Raw genomic sequence first — 21,592 nt, forward strand, 5'->3', positions numbered from 1 at the left:
GCACACTTTTGGTTGTTCTGTTTATACTACAAGACCATCCGGCAACTACATCTTGATGCCGGACGCCTGTGTAGCTTTCTCATTGTTACCTGGATCAATTAATGGTCACGAGCGTGTGAGTAAATATTTAACGTCACATCGGCAATATGTCAGCCATATCTCAGCCATGTCGTGACGATAGTTGAGAACGTGGATAACAGGGATGTTGTCCTACCGCTGGACAATATATCATGGAGAGGAAGAGCATTAGATAGCATTGCAGCAACAACATAAATCTTTTGTACTTGTGCAAGCCAAGTATGCTGACAGCAAGCTAGGTGAAATCAAGATCGGCGATCCTATTTACTATAAAAATCACCAACGAAAATGTTTTTCTTGTGCATTCAAACTTTGTTATTTGGTTGCTCAAAGTCTCCGAGACATTAGCAATTTCTTGTTCAGTTATGTTCATATTATCAATACCTTCGTTAATGTCGTTTCGGTTCTCTGAAACTTGAGTTCTTGTGTTAATCATGGAGAGCCCTTCTCGTATGACATGATTTATACTGGCCTGGTTCTCAGCAAACCTTCGTACATTTTGTTTAATAGTGTTTTGATCAGCATCAAACAGAGTGCCAAACAAAGAAATAATGGCCGCTTGGTCCGGGTGCGCAATCTAGTTGTGGTAATATCATTCATCTTTTGAAATATATTTTATTTTCGTACATACCTGTACCCTGGGCTACTCCAAAAGGAAAGTTAAAACCAGAGGAAACATGCTTCTCCTGAAACAAAACGGAAACAAAATAAATAAAAATAAGACATATAAAAGTAAGCAAAACTAATAAAAACATACCTCCACATACATAGCTCTAACCACTACTTGTCAGTTACACTGTCCATCGTCGACAGGTTTTTAGTGTTCATATATTCCATTTCAGCGATAAATTTCGTTTTCTCATCACCGGATCCTTAGTTTGGTGATCTACCTTCAGTTGTTGGTAACCTATAGCTCATTTATATATTGCATTGTCCCCTATAGGTACATGTTTTAGGTCTAATAACCAGTTTTACATTCTATTATGTGATATTCTAGTTAGTTTTACTGTTCTTCGTTGACAGGTTTCTACAATGTATGTTCTATCAAATTATATGTATTTTTATACTTAATCGTTCTCGTCACGATATGGCTGCAATATTGCCGATGTGACGTTAAATATTAACTCACTCTGGTTCAAACCGCCGTCATATAGCTAGAATATAAACTAAACTGATTCACTCATTTCTTTGTTCATCAAACGAATACCGTTCCTGGTTTTTAGGCGCATTCGCTCAAACACACATGGCTTCGCGGAAGATCAGCTGGTTTACCTCAAACGTACATCGTTTGGCGGTTACAAATTCTTGGTGGTTTTGCTTAAATAAATGAAGTTTAATTTCAACCTTGATTATATAAGTGATTATATACTATTACGGGAAACTAAACAACTCTCCAGATAGGTACTTTCATTCAGTTAGGAAACACTCTCTGTGGAATTCAATACTGTCTCTGTGTAACGAAGCAGTAAGTCTGCGTGATCTGTTGTCGCTCGTTGTCTTTCTATGCTATTCTTTATTTAGAGCATTACAAGATGTGTAGTTACATCGGCACATATACACTGGAAACTGCCTTAAGCAGTAAATCTGAATGATCGGTTTTGCACGAACCAGTTCCTGATAACTGCCGCTCATTTCGCAAGTATTCGCGCAAACACTCCTTGCTTCGCGGAAAATGATGGTTTCTTTCTTCTGAACGAGACGCCATATTGGCTCAGATTCGTCATGATAATTGAAAGTACCGGCTAGCATTTCCGTTACACTATGTCGTTTGTCAGCCTCTAACATATTATGGTTCACATGAGGAGTAATTACACAACAAAGTCATTGAAGGACGGGCTCTCACAGTAGTCAGTTGAACCAAACGCACTCCGTCGCTACACTGCATATCCAAATTGCTGAAAAATGTCCAGAATGGATAAAAATTAAAGCAAAACAGGTTGAGGATTGGTAGGGATATACTGTCATTTCCCGCAGTATTACAGTTATTTCACGACGGTAATGAAAATGAAGTCAAATGATGTCAATGGTTTATACACAAAAGTAGATCTAGTAGCGGTAACAATGCGTTATGGAGTACCGCCACAGTATTCTACTTGGCTTCGCATTCGTTAAGTGATATTGCTACATTAACATCACAATGTGTTGTTATCGGGTGTCGTCACAGTGCTTGCTGCAGTCTTTTTCTTTGCTCGCTCCTTCCTGCCACCAGCTCTGTCTGAGGCATTGCGGAACCACAGCTTATACTTACAAAGCTTTCTATGTCACCGGACTTTTCCTTGTAGCCTCTGAAATTTCACAAAACGCGTTTCATAAGACAAAATTAAGACTCATAGTGACATTATATATTAAATATTCATCTTGTGTTCATTAATAATAACATTAAATGTTGTTTTCTATGTAAATAGTCGTGTCAGTAAGCAAATGAAAACTGGTACAGCACTTTCATTGCAAAGCAAAATTTAAAATCATTCTCTCGGGAATGTTTGGTCTGTTGAAGGAGTTACGTCGCCCTCAGCATATTACGAGCGCTTTTTTCACTTTCTTTGCATCTTAAACTAAATTATCTTGCACTCTTTAAAATGATAATTTCATTTGAGAGATAAGTTGCTTTTCCTAGTCATATTTATGTTTCCATGTACTGTAATCCCACTAACCCAAATTATAAAAAACCCGCGAACTTATGAAATTATTATGAATGTAAATGCAGTGTGAACCCTTTGTTTCTGCTTCACTTAAAGGCTATTGCACCCATCATTTTCATCCCCTTAAAGGCTGCCTTGGGTCGGCTGCCTATCCAGTTGACACTTATTGCCAATGGGGTGGTAAAAGCTGCTTCCAGAATGATTTACACGGTGTGCTTTAAACTTGATCCTCCAATTACTCCTAACTGCATCAAGTACATCAAAAGGAAGTAAAGGGTAATGTCATTCTCTACGTGTTTACTATTTCTGCAGAACATAGAACAATCTAGAAATGACGTTCGGAAAAAAACTTACCACACTTCTGAATGCCCTGGCATTACCCAGTGCCGTGTTGGTGTCGTGAAGCTCTTGCAGTGATTTCAAGGGAAGGTCCGGTTTTCTTTGCTCGGCACTTGGCTGGGTTGACTTAGGAGTTGGTGCAGTAATTAGTTTTTTGTTTTTGTTGTAGCTGTGTTTTCTTTCACGACCTTATACACTGTAGTACTTCAGCTGCAATTAAAACAGGTGACTGTTAAACATCCGTGTAATGTAATATAATACATTCTTGAAAATTCAAATCTGGAACTGTAACATTAGAAACAAACATACCTGTAGAAGCACGCCGGGATAACTATAGCGGTGATGGTGGTCGGAAATCAGTTGTTGAGTATAACCTAGTGAACGTCTTACAGCCTCCGCCTGAATCCTAATGGGTGTGAGTGGAGAAGACTGCAAGGATTCCACTGCTGCAGGTGATACAGAATGTCTATTTGGAAACAGATGCGGCAATTGTTGGGGATGTTGGTGTATTAGGAGTATTATGTCCAATGGACAGAGACACGGTCCTCTTAGATTTTGCTGGTGGATCCCTCTCTTCCTCATCTTCGCTTGAAGTCAATATTTATCTTCTATTCGGCCTAAAACAACTGCATTAAAACTCGACAACTGCTTGTGTTTATTAACATTTATAATGCCCATTAGAATGTAATCTTGTGTTTGGACCCTTCAGATGCCTGCAATTAGCAATGAAGAGTCACTCTTAATTTAAGAGCTTGAGTCACTTATTAAGTCACTAAGAATATACGAAAACATTTCCTAAAGACTGAAATAGCTTCTCTCTCAAGAAGATTTCTCTTCATCTATTACACAGCATATGATTTCAACTATCTGCATACAGAATTTATATGTGTATAATAATTAACTGTGTAATGTTTAAATAAAAAAAAATTCTTTCTTATGCCATCGTTACCATCATCTACATCTGTATATAGATCAGAAGTTTCCTCTGCAAGAGGTAGCTTTTTCTTGCTATAGCGTGATGCTGCAAATCTAAACAAAGTATTCTTGATACTCATAGTGGATGTTGTAATTATGAACCAAAAAAGAATACTTTTATAGTAATTATGGGCCAACCCTTTAACTCAGTAAGTAGAGCATTGGAATCACAGTCCAAAGGACACCAATTCGATTCCCGGCTTGGGCACCTCTTTCCACTATTACACCAGGGCCTGTTGGCACCTCCATTCAGGACATGTTGTATGACAATATTTTCTGAATGCATGAGCCATTCCAACCACTGAATGGAAACATTACTATATTGTCCATGGCCAACATATCCTTGACATGGTACTTGAGCGATGGGGCTTGGAACTGTTTCTGCTTCATGGGTAGTAATACCCCTCTGTTGAAGTTGTTTTTGTGAAATCCACTGACCACTCTTGAGCTTGACATCGTATGACCCATCTTCTTCTTCAGAGGGTCTGGAAGACATCCAGTTTGTGACAGTTTGTCCATTAGTCAGCTTGACATGGTCGTGACTTTTCGGAAACTTGGTTTTAACCCTCTAGTTCCCGCTATATGAAACAGACATGGGAAAATTCTTAAAATGTGTTACCTTATCACTTTCAGTCATATTTGAACATATCATCAAGGTTTTTGGAAATATCTTTAAAACTCAGAGAATTACAAAATGTATCACATATGATACATCGGGAATAAAGTCATGTGTATCATATATGATACAATTTCATATGATAATCAAAACTAACATCATATCTGTTATTTAACCATTTTATTAACGAAATGTAAACACAACAAATTCCAAAAATTCAATTGCAAATAAAACTGTTTGAAATCAGAACAATCTGGACGGAATAACCGGCATCACATGTTGATATACTTCATAGGTGTGAATCAAGGAAGCAGTTTCTGTCCTTATTCAGACAGAAGTGTTGCTGACACTTCATGCATTTGATGAAGGACAACCTGTTGCAGTTGCTGTACTTGCATCTTTGTCTGCTTGAATCCCAGATAGGAAAATGGTTCGTCCTATCCAACCTGACTTGATCGACAACTGGCCTACTTCGAGGCGCAGGGGGAGATCTTGGAAGGATCGGAGGAGAAAGTGAAGGTCGTCCAACTCTGGCTCTGTACTCAATGAGACAACTTGCCACTTCGCTTATGAAGACCCTCAGTTGCATTGGCTTCTGTTTGAGGAGACAACAATGGCGTTTGTACCAAAGCCAACTGTTCACTGCGGTGATCATGACAGAATGCCAAAAAATGTACATGTACCAGCGGCGTGACTTCATTTTCTGCTTGTAGAGTGATGTAAGTGAGTCAAGTAGGTCAACACCACCCATAAAGGCATTGTATGTTTCTATTATGGCTGGGCGTTCAATCATGATGTAAGACTTTGTGCCTTTATCCCATCTTCTTACTTCGCCTTTCGGCTCAACGCCAACAAAAGAAGATAGCATATCCACACTTTTGTTGTCAAACCATCTGACGGCAATTGTGTTGCTCTCTGTGTCAACCAAGTAGTCGGACGCTCCACGGCCTTCTCTCTTCAGTTCTTTTTCGGTTTTGAAATGACACCCTTTAAGTCTATTGGACCTTACAGTTCCAGCAAACTGAATTGAACGCTCGTTGAGTGCCTTCACAAGGGCAATAGATGTGAAGAAGTTGTCGGCAAATACTTTATAGTTGTTGCCTGGGGCCAGTGTTTCAGTTAGTTGCAACACGACATCACCTGCAACTCCAATTGTTTTTTCGGGTTTGTTTTGTTTCTTTCCTTGGTACACATCAAAATCGTACAGAATACCTGACGATCCGGCTCTTCCCCATATCTTAAACCCCCATGGATTTGGCTTTCCTCTCATGTACTGTTTTAGAGTAGACTTCCCTTTGAAGGATACCATTATTTCATCTACTGACTGATGTTCCTCAGCAGGAATTGTGAGAAATCTGGAGCGCAAACTATCCAGCCATGGACGAAGTTTCCACAATTTGTCAGCCTTTTCTTCATTTGTAGTTGTCAAGTTGTCTTTGAAATGGAGATAAAGTGCCAGTTTTTCAAACCTGTTTCGTGACATGTGATCGGCTATGGGGCCAAAACGAGTTGCAGATTCCCAGTAAGATCTCACACGTGGCATCTTTACTAATCCCATTCGTAAGTAAATACCAATGAATATTTCTATTTCTTTTCTCGTTGTGTTTACTTCCACTCCGTCTTTCTGCATTGAGTATACATTTGTTTGATTTTCTATTATACTCAACATTTCCTCTGTAACCATGCGTCTGAAGTAGGTATACGGAGATCCAATTGTTCCATCAGCAGGAGGTTCTTCAGTTATACCTGTAAACTGTGACTCAGCAGGTTGAAACGGTTGTTTTTCCCAATTCTGATTACCAGTTGGTAAAGTGGACAAAACAGCCTGCAGGTCTTTGTCTTCTGTAATATCCACATTGGATAATCTTCGCAGCTTTGCAAGAGGTATTTCATCTTGAAGCATTGAGAGAGGCATGTCATCTTCATCGTCATTGACTTGCTTTATAACTTCAGCTAACGGGACATCGTCACTGTCCGAAGAAAATGACTGATCGGATTCGCAATTTCTCTCAGGGAGATATTCGTCTCCTGAACTTTCACAAAAGTCCTCTATGTCACTGTCATCAGCAGTTATGGTACTAATGGCATTTCTCAATGACAATGTCCTTTTAGGCCGAGAATTCATCCTGAAAATAACATTTAGAAATAAATATTTTAAAAAATCATCATGCTATTTATTGTTCATTTCATCATTTTGAAATGATAATACAATCATCTTTTATTAAGATTTGGAACAAACTCACATTATATATAATATAAACATATTTAAGCTAATTTACATTTTTTATCAAGTTATCCTAGGCAAAAAGAATTCTTTATGTTTTGAATTTCATTAATCAAAAATAAATATGGTATTTTAAAGCATAAAAGAAAGATATTTACAATGTATCCCAAAAGGTGTTCAGAGTGATCTCCCTTTGACATTCACGTCTTTCCCGATGTATCATATATGATACACATAAATATTCGTGCAATTTATGAATCAAATGGTATGATTTATGTTTATATGATATGATATATTAATGCTGTAGCATTTCAGCAAACTGAAACAATAACAATTAGCACTTTAACTCACCTGTATCAGTGAATACGATCAAATCAACGGCTCAGTGCACACAGACATCTGTCTTCCATGGAAGCTGCCATATTTGATGACCTTTCTGCACTAAGCATGCAGAGTTAATTTTTGTACGAAACTACTGAATGACTTGCAAAATTGGCTGGACCAAGGTCCTTCAAGGGAGATAACTCTTGTTACCTCATAGGGCACACTAGATGCCAGGGAGTAAATTGTATCATATATGATACGGTGGGCACTAGAGGGTTAAATATGTTCATGCATAAAGAGGCTCTAGTGATAGAGTTGGCAAAGGGATCAACACCACCAATGATCTTTCCTTCTGTTTCCTCGCCTGTGGCATCTATGATCAACTGCTGAAACTTTAGACAAGCTTCTCTGAGCACAGTGACATCTGAGATACAGTACTCTTTCATTTCTTTAGAAAAATCAAACTCTCCATGTTGTTGGCTGTGCCATGACAAGAATACATCTCTGTCTTTAGCTCCCATGTAGTCCACTCCGTACATGTGGGGATCTGGAAAAGCTCCAACATAATTTTGGTTTAATTTGAAGGAGAACCAATGTGGGAAGTACCCCTTCTTCACTTCTGTCAGTCCAAAAGCTTTGGGTAAGGAGGCCAGTTTCATAGGAAGAAAGTTGAGACTGTCTATGATTCTGATATTGAGGCCTTTTTCAATCTGCATGTACATGATTTTAGAACCAGTGTAAATGATTTTACTTGGAAACATGGATTGATCTATCGTATACTCCAAAAGAAAGTATCCATCATAGGCTTTGCTATCGTGAGCAATGGCTGTGAAGTCTTTATGCTTGCTATTAAAGAGCCATCTTGAAAATTCAATGTGAGCTCCATCTCCCTTGAATATCACTTGACGAAATCCACAACTTTCTTCACAAGGAGGTTTCTTAAATTGTTTGGTTTTCTTGTCCCTTCTATTACAGGCAGGGCATCTAGATCCACAGTGGTGACATTTTGAGTCTTCACTGACTGGTTCTGTTTTGCAAGCATGGCAGGCTGATTGTGCCACCAAGTAGTTGGGAACATGTTGACTTTTGCCACACCAGGATTGGTGGCAATGCTGACAAGTAGATGATTGATGGGGACAGTTTTCAGCAGGACAGGTAGGACAAGGTCCTTGCGGTGAATAACCTTCTTCACACATCAACTGTTCATCCTGTCTGCATTCAAAGTCATAAAAGATAAATTTACTCTTGGTCTGGTCCACGTCACTAGGTTTCTGGTAACAGAGATGATCTTGCTCCACCACTTCTTCACATCCAGGGCATTTCCATTCTCCGCATTGGTGTAGTTTGGGATCCCTTTCTCTTCGGCACAATACTTTCTTACACATGGTACATTTCCAGAACCACTCACATTTAGAGGGTATGTATGTGCCTTTCTTTACATTTCTTTTTCCAGTTTGGTGTCGCTGGAAACACTCATGTGATCTACAAGTCATATGGCAATGCCGACAAGTCAGTGGTGTATCTGTTTCAGGACACTTTTGGCTATCTCATACAATGCAGGTCTCAGAGCAGGAATGATGCAATTTGTCATTGTAAGGTTTCAAACACCGCTCACAAAAATAAGAGGCTGAGAAAAATCCAGTAATGTTGACAATAGCATGGAAGTGAGCTTGTGGGTTTTCGACCAGGTGGAGAAAGAATTTGGGTTGTTCTGACTCTTGAACACCAACCCTGATAAACTTGTTCCCTCTTTCAGCGCTGACCACTAGAATCTGACATCCTAGTATTTTCCCAAAAGCTGGAATATCATTCAAATGACAAGGACGATCTGGAGGGATACCGGCCAATCTACATAACTTCAGGGCAAACTTTCCTTGCTCATGGCGTGACTTGTCTATTAATTTATTATAAAAGTGTTTGGGACATTTTCGATACTGTAGGACCAAGTCTATCAGGGGTGTTTCAGTATGACCAGTGAGTTTCTTCCATTCATCTTGACCGATTTGATTAGCTTTCGCCCAGTACACAATAATGGCTCTGACCATACATAGGTCATCCTCGTTGACAATCTGTACTATAGACCGTTTCAGATGAATAGAGTTGCTTGAACCTGCGAGTTGTGTTATGGTCTTATTGGATCGTCCACCTCGAGGTAGGTATACGTATGATTCCTATATCCACATGAAAGGAGACATCCAAGGCCAGTTCTTCACGACTGTTTAACACTTTCTCGATGTGTTTCATGATCAGTTCTGCATTTACACTGGCCCAAAAAAGAAACGCATAGGTGAAAATCCAATGTTATGAGAGATGATTTATTAACTTAAATTGCACAAAAAGTAATGGAACTTGAGCAATGATAATTCACACGGGTATTAACAAATGTGTGTCAAGACATATACAATCATTCACAGTGGTATTAAGCGTCTCTATTTTCCATGGCATAGTGAGAAAGTCAGTATCTGGTGTGACCACCACGGGCTCAATCACTGCTCTGCATCGCCTGGGCATTGACTGTATAAGACGTCTTATCCGCCTTTGTGGGATTCTTCACTCATCTCGCAACGCATTCACCAACTGTAGACGTGTCTGTGGCTGCGGCTGTCGACGTCGTAACCGTTTACCCAATTGGTCCCATAAATGTTCAATTGGGTTCAAATCCGGCGATTTTGAGGGCCATGGAAGAACTGTAATGTTGTTGTTGGCAAGGAAATCCGTGGTAATGCGTGCTGTGTGCGGTCTTGCATTGTCGTGCTGGAAAATTTCCCTTCTAGCGTCAATTGTGTAGGAACAACATGACGGTTCAGAATTTCATCCCGGTAGCGTACAGCATTGAGATTCCCTTGCACATGCACCTACTGTGTCCTGCCGTTCATAGATATGCCTCCCCACATCATTACACCTCCACCACCGTGTCTGTTGACCTCACGAACGCACTTTCGAGCATATCTCTCATTTCGACGTCTGTAAACACGCATCCTTCCATCATGTCTGTACAGCAGAAAACGTGACTCATCGCTGAACCAGATCCTCCTCCAATTCAAGAGGTTCCATGCCCGAACGTTCCTGCACCACTGAAGACGTGCACGACGGTGATGGGGATGCAGAACAGGTCCTGCATGAGGTCGCATAGGCCGAATTCCATGCTCTCTTAGGCGATTCCTGATGGTTTGTGGAGAGACTACGCAGCCCGGGAACGTGATCAGCGGTATACGTAGCAGTGACGGCCCGATTACGCAGATGAAGCACCCGGATGTAGCTGTCTTGTGCTGGAGTTGTCACCCTTGGTCTCCCACTCCTTGGACGGTCTCTGGTCGAGTTGTGTTGCGTGTATCGTTGCCAGAGACGGGAAATCGTGCTCTGCCTCACATTCAGACGTCTGGCAACTGATGACTGACTTTCCCCAGCTTCCAGACGTCAGTAGGGAATAATTAAGAAGTCCAGAGCCGCTTCGACGGCTCTGAGCCACTGATTGGCTAAAACCAGTCACGTGGCACGATGACGTCACAAACCATCAAATAAATATAGCATCATTAATAGCTACCACCTGTGTCAACAAGGTGTGAACGCTTACTTAAATAGATACCACCTGTATCAATAGGGTGTGACGGAGTGAGCCAACAGTGCACTGAATGGATACCACCTGTGTCAATAAGGTGTGGACACTTACTTGCACTGAATGGATACCATTTGTGTCAACAAGGTGTGACGGGTGAACCAACAGTGCACTGAATGGATACCATTTGTGTCAATAAGGTGTGATGGGAGAACCAACAGTGCACTGAATGGATACCACCTGTGTCAATAAGGTGTAACGGGGTGAACCAACAGTGTCGACGGCTCTGAGCCACTGATTGGCTAAAACCAGTCACGTGGCACGATGACGTCACATACCATCAACTAATTATAGCATCATTAATAGCTACCACCTGTGTCAACAAGGTGTGGTGCCATGAAGGAAATGGGTTTGGTCGTTATGTCAACAAGGAATGGAAAAAGCTACCAGCTGTGTCAATAACATGTGGGGCACGAGGCCCCGTAGTAAGTGGGGTGGGTATTGTCTTCGATCCAGTTGTTTCAACAAGGCAAGGAGGTTGAGTCATCACATACCAGACTTGAAGTCAACAGTAGATAATAAAGAAGATGTATCGCACCACATTTGTGGTGCTCTGACGTCACCAGCGTACCTACTGACCTTATGTCAACAATGAGTTGAATGGGTATTGTCCTTATGTCAACAGCGGGTTGAAAGGTATTGTCCTTATGTCAACAGTGGGTTGAATACCCATTGTACTCATGGGGCAGCTGTGTCAATAACGTATTGAAACTGAACTTAATAGACCCTAGTGTTACTACGTCGTGGATATACCATCAGTGTCACGCCTTGTGTCAATAATGTATTGAAATGGAATTGAATAGCACCCTCCGGCATATTGCGTCGCAGATATAGCGTTGGTACCACACCCTATGTCAACAATGTATTGAAATCGAATTGAATAGCACCCCGGCATATTGCGTCGCAGATATAGCGTTGGTACCACACCCTGTGTCAACAATGTATTGAAATCGAATTGAATAGCACCACTCGGTGTATTGCGTCGCAGATATAGCGATGGTACCACGCCTTGTGTCAATAATGTATTGAAATGGAATTGAATAGCACCCCCTGGCATATTGCGTCGCAGATATACCAGTGGTGCCACGCCTTGTGTCAATAATGTATTGAAATTGAAATGAGTACCACTCCCTGGTGTATTGCGTCGCATATATATTGTCAGTGTCCTGTGGTCTCAACCTTACTTCCTCCCAACTGGCTTCATAGACCAGTCGAACCTTTTCTTCCTCTCCTACCAGAAGGGTGCCTCAGAGTTTGGACTGACAGAACCCCTGAGTTAAGGTAAGAGTGTTATTTTATTTTATTTGTTGTTGTTGTTGTTGTTGTTGTTGTTTTAAACAAACATATCATAAGCAGTTTACGACATTATCAGTATTACGTTCCTTGAAAGAACAACACAACAAATATGTCATAATAATTTTTACATTGTATTTCAGAATATTCTCCTTCACATCTACATTGTTTGCTAGATCACGTTAATTGCTTTTAAGTAATACAGAAAATGAATCCCACAGAACGTACTGCGTTTCAGTTGAACTGGATTTTTATCATACATCATTTGGAAACCCCAGATTTTCTTGATGTTTTGTTTGAAAAAGGAGTGATAACTTTTGTATGTTACACTGATAAAAGATCCTCTTTGCAACATTATGGTAGAGTTGAATCCAATCGAGACTTGATGTGCTTTGTTCTAAGACACAGCAGTTTTCACCAGGTGATAGATGCTTTGAGACAATCACATCATGATGAAATCGCAGATAGGATTATGCACTCATTTCAACAGAATAATATATAATAAGAAATCACAAATATTATCTCACATTGTAACTATATGTTCAAATGTACACATTTTGATGATAATTTAGAATGCATTTGAACTTTAGTTAATTATCATCAGGTTGTTTTCTGAAGCTTAGAAAGTCAGACAAATCTATTTGTTTCTTTCTTTGCTTATTTCAGAAAAAATATCAGTGTACCAAGGACATTGTTTGCTAGACTCTCTTTAAAATGTCTACCCCACATACAGCACCTGTATTCACTTGTGAGTTTTGTCAAAGCACCTTTGGTCACAAACGTTCCCTAGTTAGACATCAGAGAAACTGTGGTCCATCTGAGGAACATTTTGATTGTGAAAACTGTTCTAAATCATTCCTGCGCAGTGATGCATTACAAAGACATATAAAAAGTCAACACAAAGACACCTCGCTCAGCACAGCTTCCCGTCAATCATTTACATGTCGTGCCTGCTCAAAGACATTTCCCACAGTCAAAGACCTCACCAAACACACTAGACAGAATCACTTTTCTTCCACCAGTTCACAACAACAACAACAACAACAACAAAGCGGTTGTGGGTCAGCTAAACGAAGGAAATCTAACAGTGATAATGAACAATCGTGCTCTAGACATGCATTGAATGGGACTGTGAGGGAATTTGATTTCATTCCTCAAGGTCAAGAAGGGAATGACCCCTTCTATTACTTTGTGAAAATTCAACCAGAAATCATAGCATGCCTCAAAACGGAGCTTGAAACAAAACGAAGCATCAAATGGGCACTTTGTACTCAATTCAAATTTAGCAAAACCAACCCTGATGGTCAGGTTTCCTATTCTGAACCCTACTTTAGAACTAAAATGTCTCCAGCGACGCTAGCTGATGATTTGGATGTGTTGTACACAGAAGCCATACATACAATAATGCAACTGATGGACAATTACGAAGGGGATAGTTCAAACTTGAATTTTGAAACTGTGATGAGTGCTAAATTATCTGTGGTCAAGTTTCAACCTTTTCGTGGAAGTTCATATCTCCCTCTGCCCCCTTCGTTAGAGAAAAAGCGTTGTCTGTTGAACATCAAGAACACGGATGATGACATGTGCTTTGTGTATTGTGTTCTGGCTCATTTGTATCCCATCCCATCCCATCTAGTCCGAGAACAAGTGAGTCACTATAAGGATAAAATACACCAATTAAACCTCACTGACTGTTCATTTCCCATGAGATTAAATCACATTTCAAAATTTGAAAAAACAAACAATGTCAGTGTCAATGTCTATGGTGTTGACGAAGATGAGAATCAACATCATGTCATCTTTCCTTTGCGAGTCAGTTCAATAAGTGCAGACGTACCTCAAAATCGTCACATCGATCTCCTGTTGTTAACTGAGGAGGTGGAGGAAGACAACGAACCCCCACTGTCTCACTATGTTCTCATCAACAGTCTGTCAGCCTTGATTAGAAAAGCCGGTGACAATAACAGTAAATTCATTTGTCGTAAATGTTTGTGGACGTTCAAGACTGAAAATACTTTGGAAAAACATGTCCCTTACTGTCATCAAAAAGCTCAAAGAATCAAAATGCCTGAACCGGATAAAGCGTTTCGATCATTTGGGTTGGGTCAGTATGGTAAGATGAATAAGGTCCCCTTTGTGATCTATGCAGATTTTGAGTCTGTCTTGGCTCCCTTAAATCATAAAGAGACAGTGGGGAGAACTCATCATGTCCAAGAGCACCTTCCCTGTGGTTATAGTTATCAGATTGTGTGCAGAGAGCCAAACTTGTACACTTTCCCATTAAGAACCTACAGTGGAGACCATGCTGCTCAGCACTTTATGGAGCATGTATTGGAAGATTACGATCAGCTCATGGACATATTAAACCACCCGGTTCCCATGAATCTGACTCAAGAGGAAATGTCAGCATTAAAACTGGAAAGTCACTGTTATCTTTGTGGAGAAAAAATACAATTCAATGAGAGACACATCGATCATGATCATTTAACGGGTCGAGTCAGGGGTTTGTGTCACAATTATTGCAATGTCAATTACAAAGAATCCACGTTTGTGAATGTCATTTGCCACAATGCCTCACGATATGACAATCATTTGATTCTTCAAGCGGCTGAGATGTTTGCGGATCGCAAATTGACATGCATAGGTCAAAATTCTGAGCATTTCATCATGTTTCAAATTGATCAACTGCGGTTTTTGGACAGTTTCAAATTTTTGAATACCAGCCTGGAAACGTTGGCAAACAACTTAAGAAGCAAAGGTCAAGAAGAGTTTGTCTATTTAGCCAAGAACTATCCTGACCATGTGGATTTGTTGACTCGGAAATTGCCCTATTTTTACGAATACGTTGATAGTTTTGAAAAATTAAACCATACTGAATTTCCGATGCGTGATGACTTTTATTCCTCTCTGTCGGAAGCCACGATATCAGAGGAAGAGTATGCCTTTGCTCATCATATTTGGCAGACATTCAAAATTACATCAGTGAGAGAATTCATGGAATTGTACGTTGCCGTTGACACACTGATTTTGACCGATGTGTTTGAAGCATTTCGCAACATGTGTTTAAACTATTACAAGCTTGATCCCTGTCAGTACTTTACTCTCCCGGGTATGGCTATGGATGCGTGTCTCTTGATGACAGGGGTCACCCTTGATCTCATGACTGATCCAGACATGTACAATTTTGTCTCCAACGCAGTAAGAGGGGGCGTGGCTAGCATCAATCATCGTCACGCCCAAGCCAACAACAAATACATGTCAGATTACGACCCGTCAAAACCCAAATCTCACTTGATGTATTATGATATTAACAATCTGTATGGTGCTGCCATGAGCTGTCCTTTACCTCAAGGTGACTTTCAGTGGGTAGATGAAACACAAGTAGATGCTATTGACTGGTTGAAACTCGACCCCCAAGGTGATGTAGGTTACGTCATTGAGTGCGATTTGGAATACCCACGTCATCTTCACTCCGTCCATCAATCCTTGCCCCTCGCTCCCACCAAAGAGAGCATTCCCTTCGAAGATTTGTCACCCTACCATCACAATTTGCTGATGAAATTAGGTATGTTAGGAAAGAACAATAAGAGCAAACCACCCACGAGCACCAAACTTTTTTCCACCTTGAAAGACAAAGAGAATTATGTCATTTATTTCGGAACTTTGCAGCAATATTTGCGACTGGGTTTGAAGCTGAAGAAAGTACACAAGGTGTTGAAATTTACTCAGTCAAAGTGGATGAAACCCTACATCGACTTTAACACCCAAAAGCGCAAAGAGGCAACAGACGATTTTTCAAAAGATTTGTTCAAGTTGCTATCCAATGCCGTGTATGGGAAACAATTACAAAATGTAAGAAATTACATACAAATCGAGTTGATCACCAATGAAGCAAGACTAAGAAGGTTTTCGGCAAAGCCAAATTTCAAAAGTGTCAATGTTTTTTCGGAAAATTTGGTCGTGGTGAGCATGGAGAAAGTGTCTGTCACTTTGAACCAACCCGTCGCTGTAGGTTTCACCATTTTGGAACATGCTAAGCGATTTCTGTACGATTTCCATTACAACGTTGTGTTAAAGGCTTACGTTAGCGACCAAGTGAGAGTTTTGATGACTGACACAGATAGCTTATTTTACCAATTCTGGTCGCCCATGAGTACTCCTCTCCCCGACCCTCAAGACTTCATGTTAGCTAACCCACATCTCTTTGACACCTCAAACTACCCTAAGGACCACCCACTTCATTCCATGGAAAGACACAAAGTGATTGGTCTGATGAAAGACGAAGTGGGTGGTCAGACTATCAGAGAGTTTGTTGGACTTCGAGCAAAAAACTATAGTTTCATTTTTGACAAAACTTCAGGTGAAAGGGTCGAGAAGAGCACTGCCAAAGGGATACAGGAATCATTCAAAAAGAAACATCTTCGCCACCAAATGTATAAAGACTGTCTTTTCAAACATGAACAAAACATGGCCACTTATCATCAGATTCGATCTATTCACAACACCCTTTACACAGACAAGGTGACCAAACTGACTTTGACGCCACAAGATGATAAGCGCTATCTGTTAGCAGACGGCATTGAGTCTCGACCCTATGGATTTAACCCTTTCTAGAACTTCTAAACACACACACAAAAAAAAAATATCTGAAAACAACTTTCGAGCAATAGAACAGCATGTGTCTAGCAAACATGTCAAGAAACCCTCTGATGTTGCTGACAGAAAGAAGGAAAGGGGGAAAAAAATGAGGTATTTCATCGATCGTTTTCATATGTTGCTTGACAGAAACTGAAAGGCGCAAGACAGAAACTATAATGTGTATGACAGAAACTGAAATGTACATGACAGAAATTGAAATGTGTGTGATAGAAACTAATATGTGTCTGAGAGAAACTGAAATATGCATCATAGTAACTAAAACTTGTATAACAGAAACCGAATTGTACGAAATTTTATAGAAGAAGGAAAACGTCTGTAAGGTGAGTGGGTGAAAAAAAAATTAATAATAATTATTTTCTCTTTATTTTTACAGGATGATTGAAAAACTCACGAGGTACCGATTCAGGGTTATTGGAAGTCGGGGAGAAGTGCTGAAGGAAGGGCGACTTTTGCACAAAAATCGTCTGGCAGCTTGTCAGGCAGCGACTCGATGTCTGGAGAGAATGCTAAGACAACAGCTGAATGTGGGAGCACAAGAGAGCACATCTCATAAAGAGCCGTTGTTCTCTGTGGCCTGTTATGAGGTCCTTATTCCAAGACGGATGCAACGCAAGAGTGGGGACAACTGCAAACACATTCGATCTTCATTTGAATATGTGATGGAATCTATTTATGTTGATGAACTTAAGGTCAAAGTGAATGAATTATGTAATGGAAACTGCTATGGATGTGAAGTGGATCACCCGTCTCAAGTCCATCATCAGTGTCTAATGATGGAGGCCAATGAGCGGGTTGATTACTATTTTGATGCTGCGCTGTCATCAATGCCTCATAGATCCATCCTCGACAAGGCACGAGAGCAAATGAAGTCATCATCCGAAATTAACACTGAATGCTATCAAAATGTGGACTACCTAAACACGTCTTTCTTTTCCGTGAGCAGAAAAGAACGAGTAGAGCAAAAACTGAGAGAGAAAATGAGAGATTTTTAGAATGTAACACTGATAGTTTTATTCCCAGTGATATTTTTTATGATTATCCCCACTTCATCCCATTTACCTCATGCTGTAGTAGTTTTCGCCTAAGAATTGTGAATCTGGTTGTTTGATGTTGGGGACACGAACATCATGCTGAAATAATAAATGAATTTATAAATGAATGAACATTACCATTATTGCATTATGGTCATCCTTTCTATTGTATTTCAACACATGGATGAATAATGTTAGTACTTCTATTAATAATCGAGAAACCTGTTTCATGAAGTAATATATTAAAATATGATATAAATACAAGAGATAAAATTTGTTTTGTTGTTATTTCATATGTCGAAGTTATCATGAAAGCGGGGAAAAAACAAAGTTCATATGTTCATTCTGAGAGAATCGAAACAGAAACCAACCAACCAATATTATATTACACTCGCACACGCACGCACAAACAAACAAACACACATTTATTCATCAGTCATTGAGATGCTTATAAATTCAAATATTTATGTAAACGGTTACATTGGTCTAAATCATTTTACTGTATTTAGATAAACACGTGATAAACAAGAATCCCGTCAACCAATGGATTTCAAACACGTGACAAACAAGAATTAATCCCGTCAACCAATGGATTTCAAATATCTTAATACTGTCTTGCGCAAAAAATTACCTGGATATCATTCATTGTCACGTCTACTGCTTGAGAGAGAGTTAGTGAGAAATTGTGTTAGTGAGAAATACAGTGTAAATCATGACGGCAAGGTTTGTGAATTTTATCATCTATATTTTATAAACATAGAATATTTAATGTACTTTTAGCAAATTGATGCTTGTGAGTGATTCAACATACTATGTACTGCTTCTCCTGTCGAGTTAATCTATTTCAGAACCTTGTCATTCTATATTGTTGTTTGGTTGGCTTTTTTTTTGTATCAGGAGAGAAAGCAGAGACAAATCTACATTTTACTCCTGGAAACAAGTCGTGAGAATGCCACTCACTCTGAACGAACCGGTCATTCACCAATCAAGTAACTGGTTTTCAACTCGTGACGAATGTGTGAACGATGCCAAGAAAAAGTTTCAAAGTGATTCCAAGGTCACAAAGCGAGTCATTATTAAAAAATCTCGCTGGGCACTCTCCGCAGATGAGGTCGCTATGACGGAGAAGATGACCCTCATAGAAAACTTGTTGACTCTCTGCTATTGTCATCAACTCACTAAGATTATCAAACGACTGTCTCGCGAACTGTGTTTTGGGTGCATGTTCGAGACAGAAGGTGAATGGGTGCATACTTGTGACTTGTCAGAAGAAAACATGGTGGAGAAGTACTTCAACATGGCGATGTCTGAAGTAGACGACGCAGAGGTGAACAGAAACTGGAGAAACCTGTTGGCAGATGACCCGACTTTGCGAGACGTGAAAGAATTCAACTTTGCTCCGTATCAATGCGAGGAATATCGTGACTCTCAGTTTAAAACTGATAAATGCACTGACAGTATGAAAGAGCGTGTCTTGAAAATGTTAAAGTTGGATAAAGGACCGTAAGAAGAAGAAACCATCGTACTGGTCTGTATTTCTCGCAAATAAAACCCCTCTATGTTATTTATGTTATTTGTCATTATATTGCCGTGACAAAATGTATAAAAAAATCCACAATGAACCACCAAAATATAACACTGACAAATCTAAAATATTCAATTAAATGTATTGAGCAAATGTACAACAGCAGTGGTACAATGCAGATTTCGGGAAAATAATGAAACATTAACCGTAACAAAATTTGGGTTCCCATCTGGGATGGAATGCAATCTGGTCTAAAATAAGGTTCAAATAATCCATTCATGGGAATGTAGTACAACTTTTATAATTCAGTCATGGGAGTCATGGGAATGTAGTCTTCGTCTGTGGTTGCGGTGACTGGGGATGGATGTGGCGCCATCGGGGTGGGCCAGCTACTCTGAGATGATGATGATGTATCAATGCTGGCTGCTACCACTCTCCTCGGCGGAGGCAGGGGAGGTGGAGGACACTTCAGTCTGCGAATGTCACTCTCTACCTGGTTCATCCTGACCTCATAACGGCAGTGTCTGGGACACTCGATCAAAGAAAACACTGTCTTTATGTCTTGAGAAGCGACGTTTAGTCGCTCCTCACATCTCCTCACCTTCTCTTCTATGTCCCCGTCTCCCCTTGCTCTACAGAAACACTGGCCCATTTTCTCCTCGTATGCAACTAAGCCAAAACAAATGTAATTCTTGCACCACCATTAAAATTACCCACAAATCCTCTTTACATCCGCTACAGTTAAAACGTGGTCATGGTCCAAGGGGGATAACTCTTAGAGACAGCAAGAGAGAGAGAGAGAGAGAGAGAGAGAGAGAGAGACCGACCGCTTAATCAACATCCCGTTCAATGATGTTATTTTATCATTATGTTTTCATTGTATTTTTGTTGTCTTATCTTACGCTGCTCTCATTTCATCATGAGTTCTCAAGAGAGTAACACTGCACAGACTCCTGGCACAGCACTAGAAGATTATTATTTCGACCCGCAGAAACCAGGTGCCTATTACGGACCCTCGAAACTTCGAAGTGTGCTACGAGATAAGGGTGAACCAAAGACGTCACTTCGTCGTGTCAAAAAGTTTGTTAGCGATCAAGATGCTTACAGCTTACATAGACCTGTTAGATATCGTTTCAAAAGGATGAAAGTAAGAGTCAATTCTATCGATGAAATGTTTGATGTGGATTTAGCCGATGTGTCGAGGTATACCAAGTGGAACGAGGGAGTGAGATATTTGCTGGTAGTGGTGGACATTCTATCACGATTTGCTTTCGTTTTACCACTGGAAAACAAGAGACCTGAGACAGTGTTGAAGAGTTTCAAAAAAATACTCAAACAAAGAAAACCCCAAAAAGTCAGAGTGGATGCAGGGAGTGAATTCAAAGGTGTGTTTAAGGAGTATTTAAAAACACAAAAGATAAAACTTACCATAGCTCGCAATGAAAACATCAAGAGCAATTACGTCGAACGCTTTAACAGAACATTGAAGTCTCTCATCACTCGTTACATGACGCACAAAAACACCAAGCATTATTTGGACGTTCTGCCACAACTGGTTTACAACTACAACCACACATTACATTCTTCTTTACCCCACCTGTCCCCTGCGCAAGTGAATAGAGAAAATGAAGTGAAGGTATGGGATCACGTCTATCTGGAACCTTTGAGGAAAGTCAGTAAACCTAGAGTGAAAAAATATGTATTTAAAGTGGGCGACCTGGTTCGCATCTCATATCTCAGGAAACCCTTCAGCACGGTACTCGACCTCAAGTGGACAGAGGAGTTATTTAAAGTGGCTCGACGCTACAAGAAACAGACATTTCCACAGTACAAACTGAAGGACTTTCACGACGAACCAGTGATCGGGTCCTTTTACGCAAACGAGTTAAAGAAGGTCAACAAGACGACGGACGCGCTCTGGCGAGTTGAGAAAGTGCTCAAAAGGAAAAAAGTGAGGGGAAAAACTTACGCTCTGGTGCGCTGGGTCGGCTGGCCTAAGTCTTTCGATTCATACGTTGAAGAAAGCGAATTGAAGGAATTGTAATGGAGTGAAAAACAACAACAACAACAACAACAAAAAAAATCAAGTATGGAGAAGTACCTGTTTCTTAAAAGCACCGATTCCAAAGCGACATCCTTTCCGGAGAATACGGCCTACCATTTTCGCGTCAAATTAAATCAAAGGTTAGTCTTCGACGGATTCTGGGTTGTATCTTTAGTGGAGCTGAACTTTGGAAAGGTGGACCTGAGTAAAGTCACGGATCCGTACG

The 21,592-nt window shown here is 40.2% G+C and overlaps 2 protein-coding genes across 2 annotated transcripts; both read left to right on the plus strand.

The window, feature by feature from the left end:
- Nucleotides 1-16,508: 16,508 nt before the first annotated feature.
- Nucleotides 16,509-17,758, plus strand: LOC137260038 (uncharacterized). Its single transcript, XM_067797724.1, has 2 exons — nucleotides 16,509-16,672; nucleotides 17,140-17,758. Exons 1-2 carry the CDS (start codon nucleotides 16,539-16,541, stop codon nucleotides 17,756-17,758), a joined length of 753 nt encoding a protein of 250 aa, XP_067653825.1. The 5' UTR covers nucleotides 16,509-16,538.
- Nucleotides 17,759-20,241: 2,483 nt separating this feature from the next.
- Nucleotides 20,242-21,366, plus strand: LOC137259667 (uncharacterized). The gene has a single exon (XM_067797268.1). The coding sequence runs from the start codon at nucleotides 20,242-20,244 to the stop codon at nucleotides 21,364-21,366; it is 1,125 nt and encodes a 374-aa protein (XP_067653369.1).
- Nucleotides 21,367-21,592: the final 226 nt, after the last annotated feature.

The sequence above is a fragment of the Haliotis asinina genome, chromosome 13 (genome assembly GCF_037392515.1).
Source record: "Haliotis asinina isolate JCU_RB_2024 chromosome 13, JCU_Hal_asi_v2, whole genome shotgun sequence".
Taxonomy (NCBI): Eukaryota; Metazoa; Mollusca; class Gastropoda; order Lepetellida; family Haliotidae; genus Haliotis; species Haliotis asinina.

What these genes read in the sequence shown, in the direction of transcription:
- LOC137260038 (XM_067797724.1), top strand. Translation starts at nt 16,539, where the DNA reads ATGTATAAAGACTGTCTTTTCAAACATGAACAAAACATGGCCACTTAT. An exon ending in CAAGATGATAAGCGCTATCT is followed by an intron (nt 16,673 to 17,139) that starts GTTAGCAGACGG and finishes TTATTTTTACAG; the next exon opens with GATGATTGAAAAACTCACGA.
- LOC137259667 (XM_067797268.1), top strand. Translation starts at nt 20,242, where the DNA reads ATGAGTTCTCAAGAGAGTAACACTGCACAGACTCCTGGCACAGCACTA.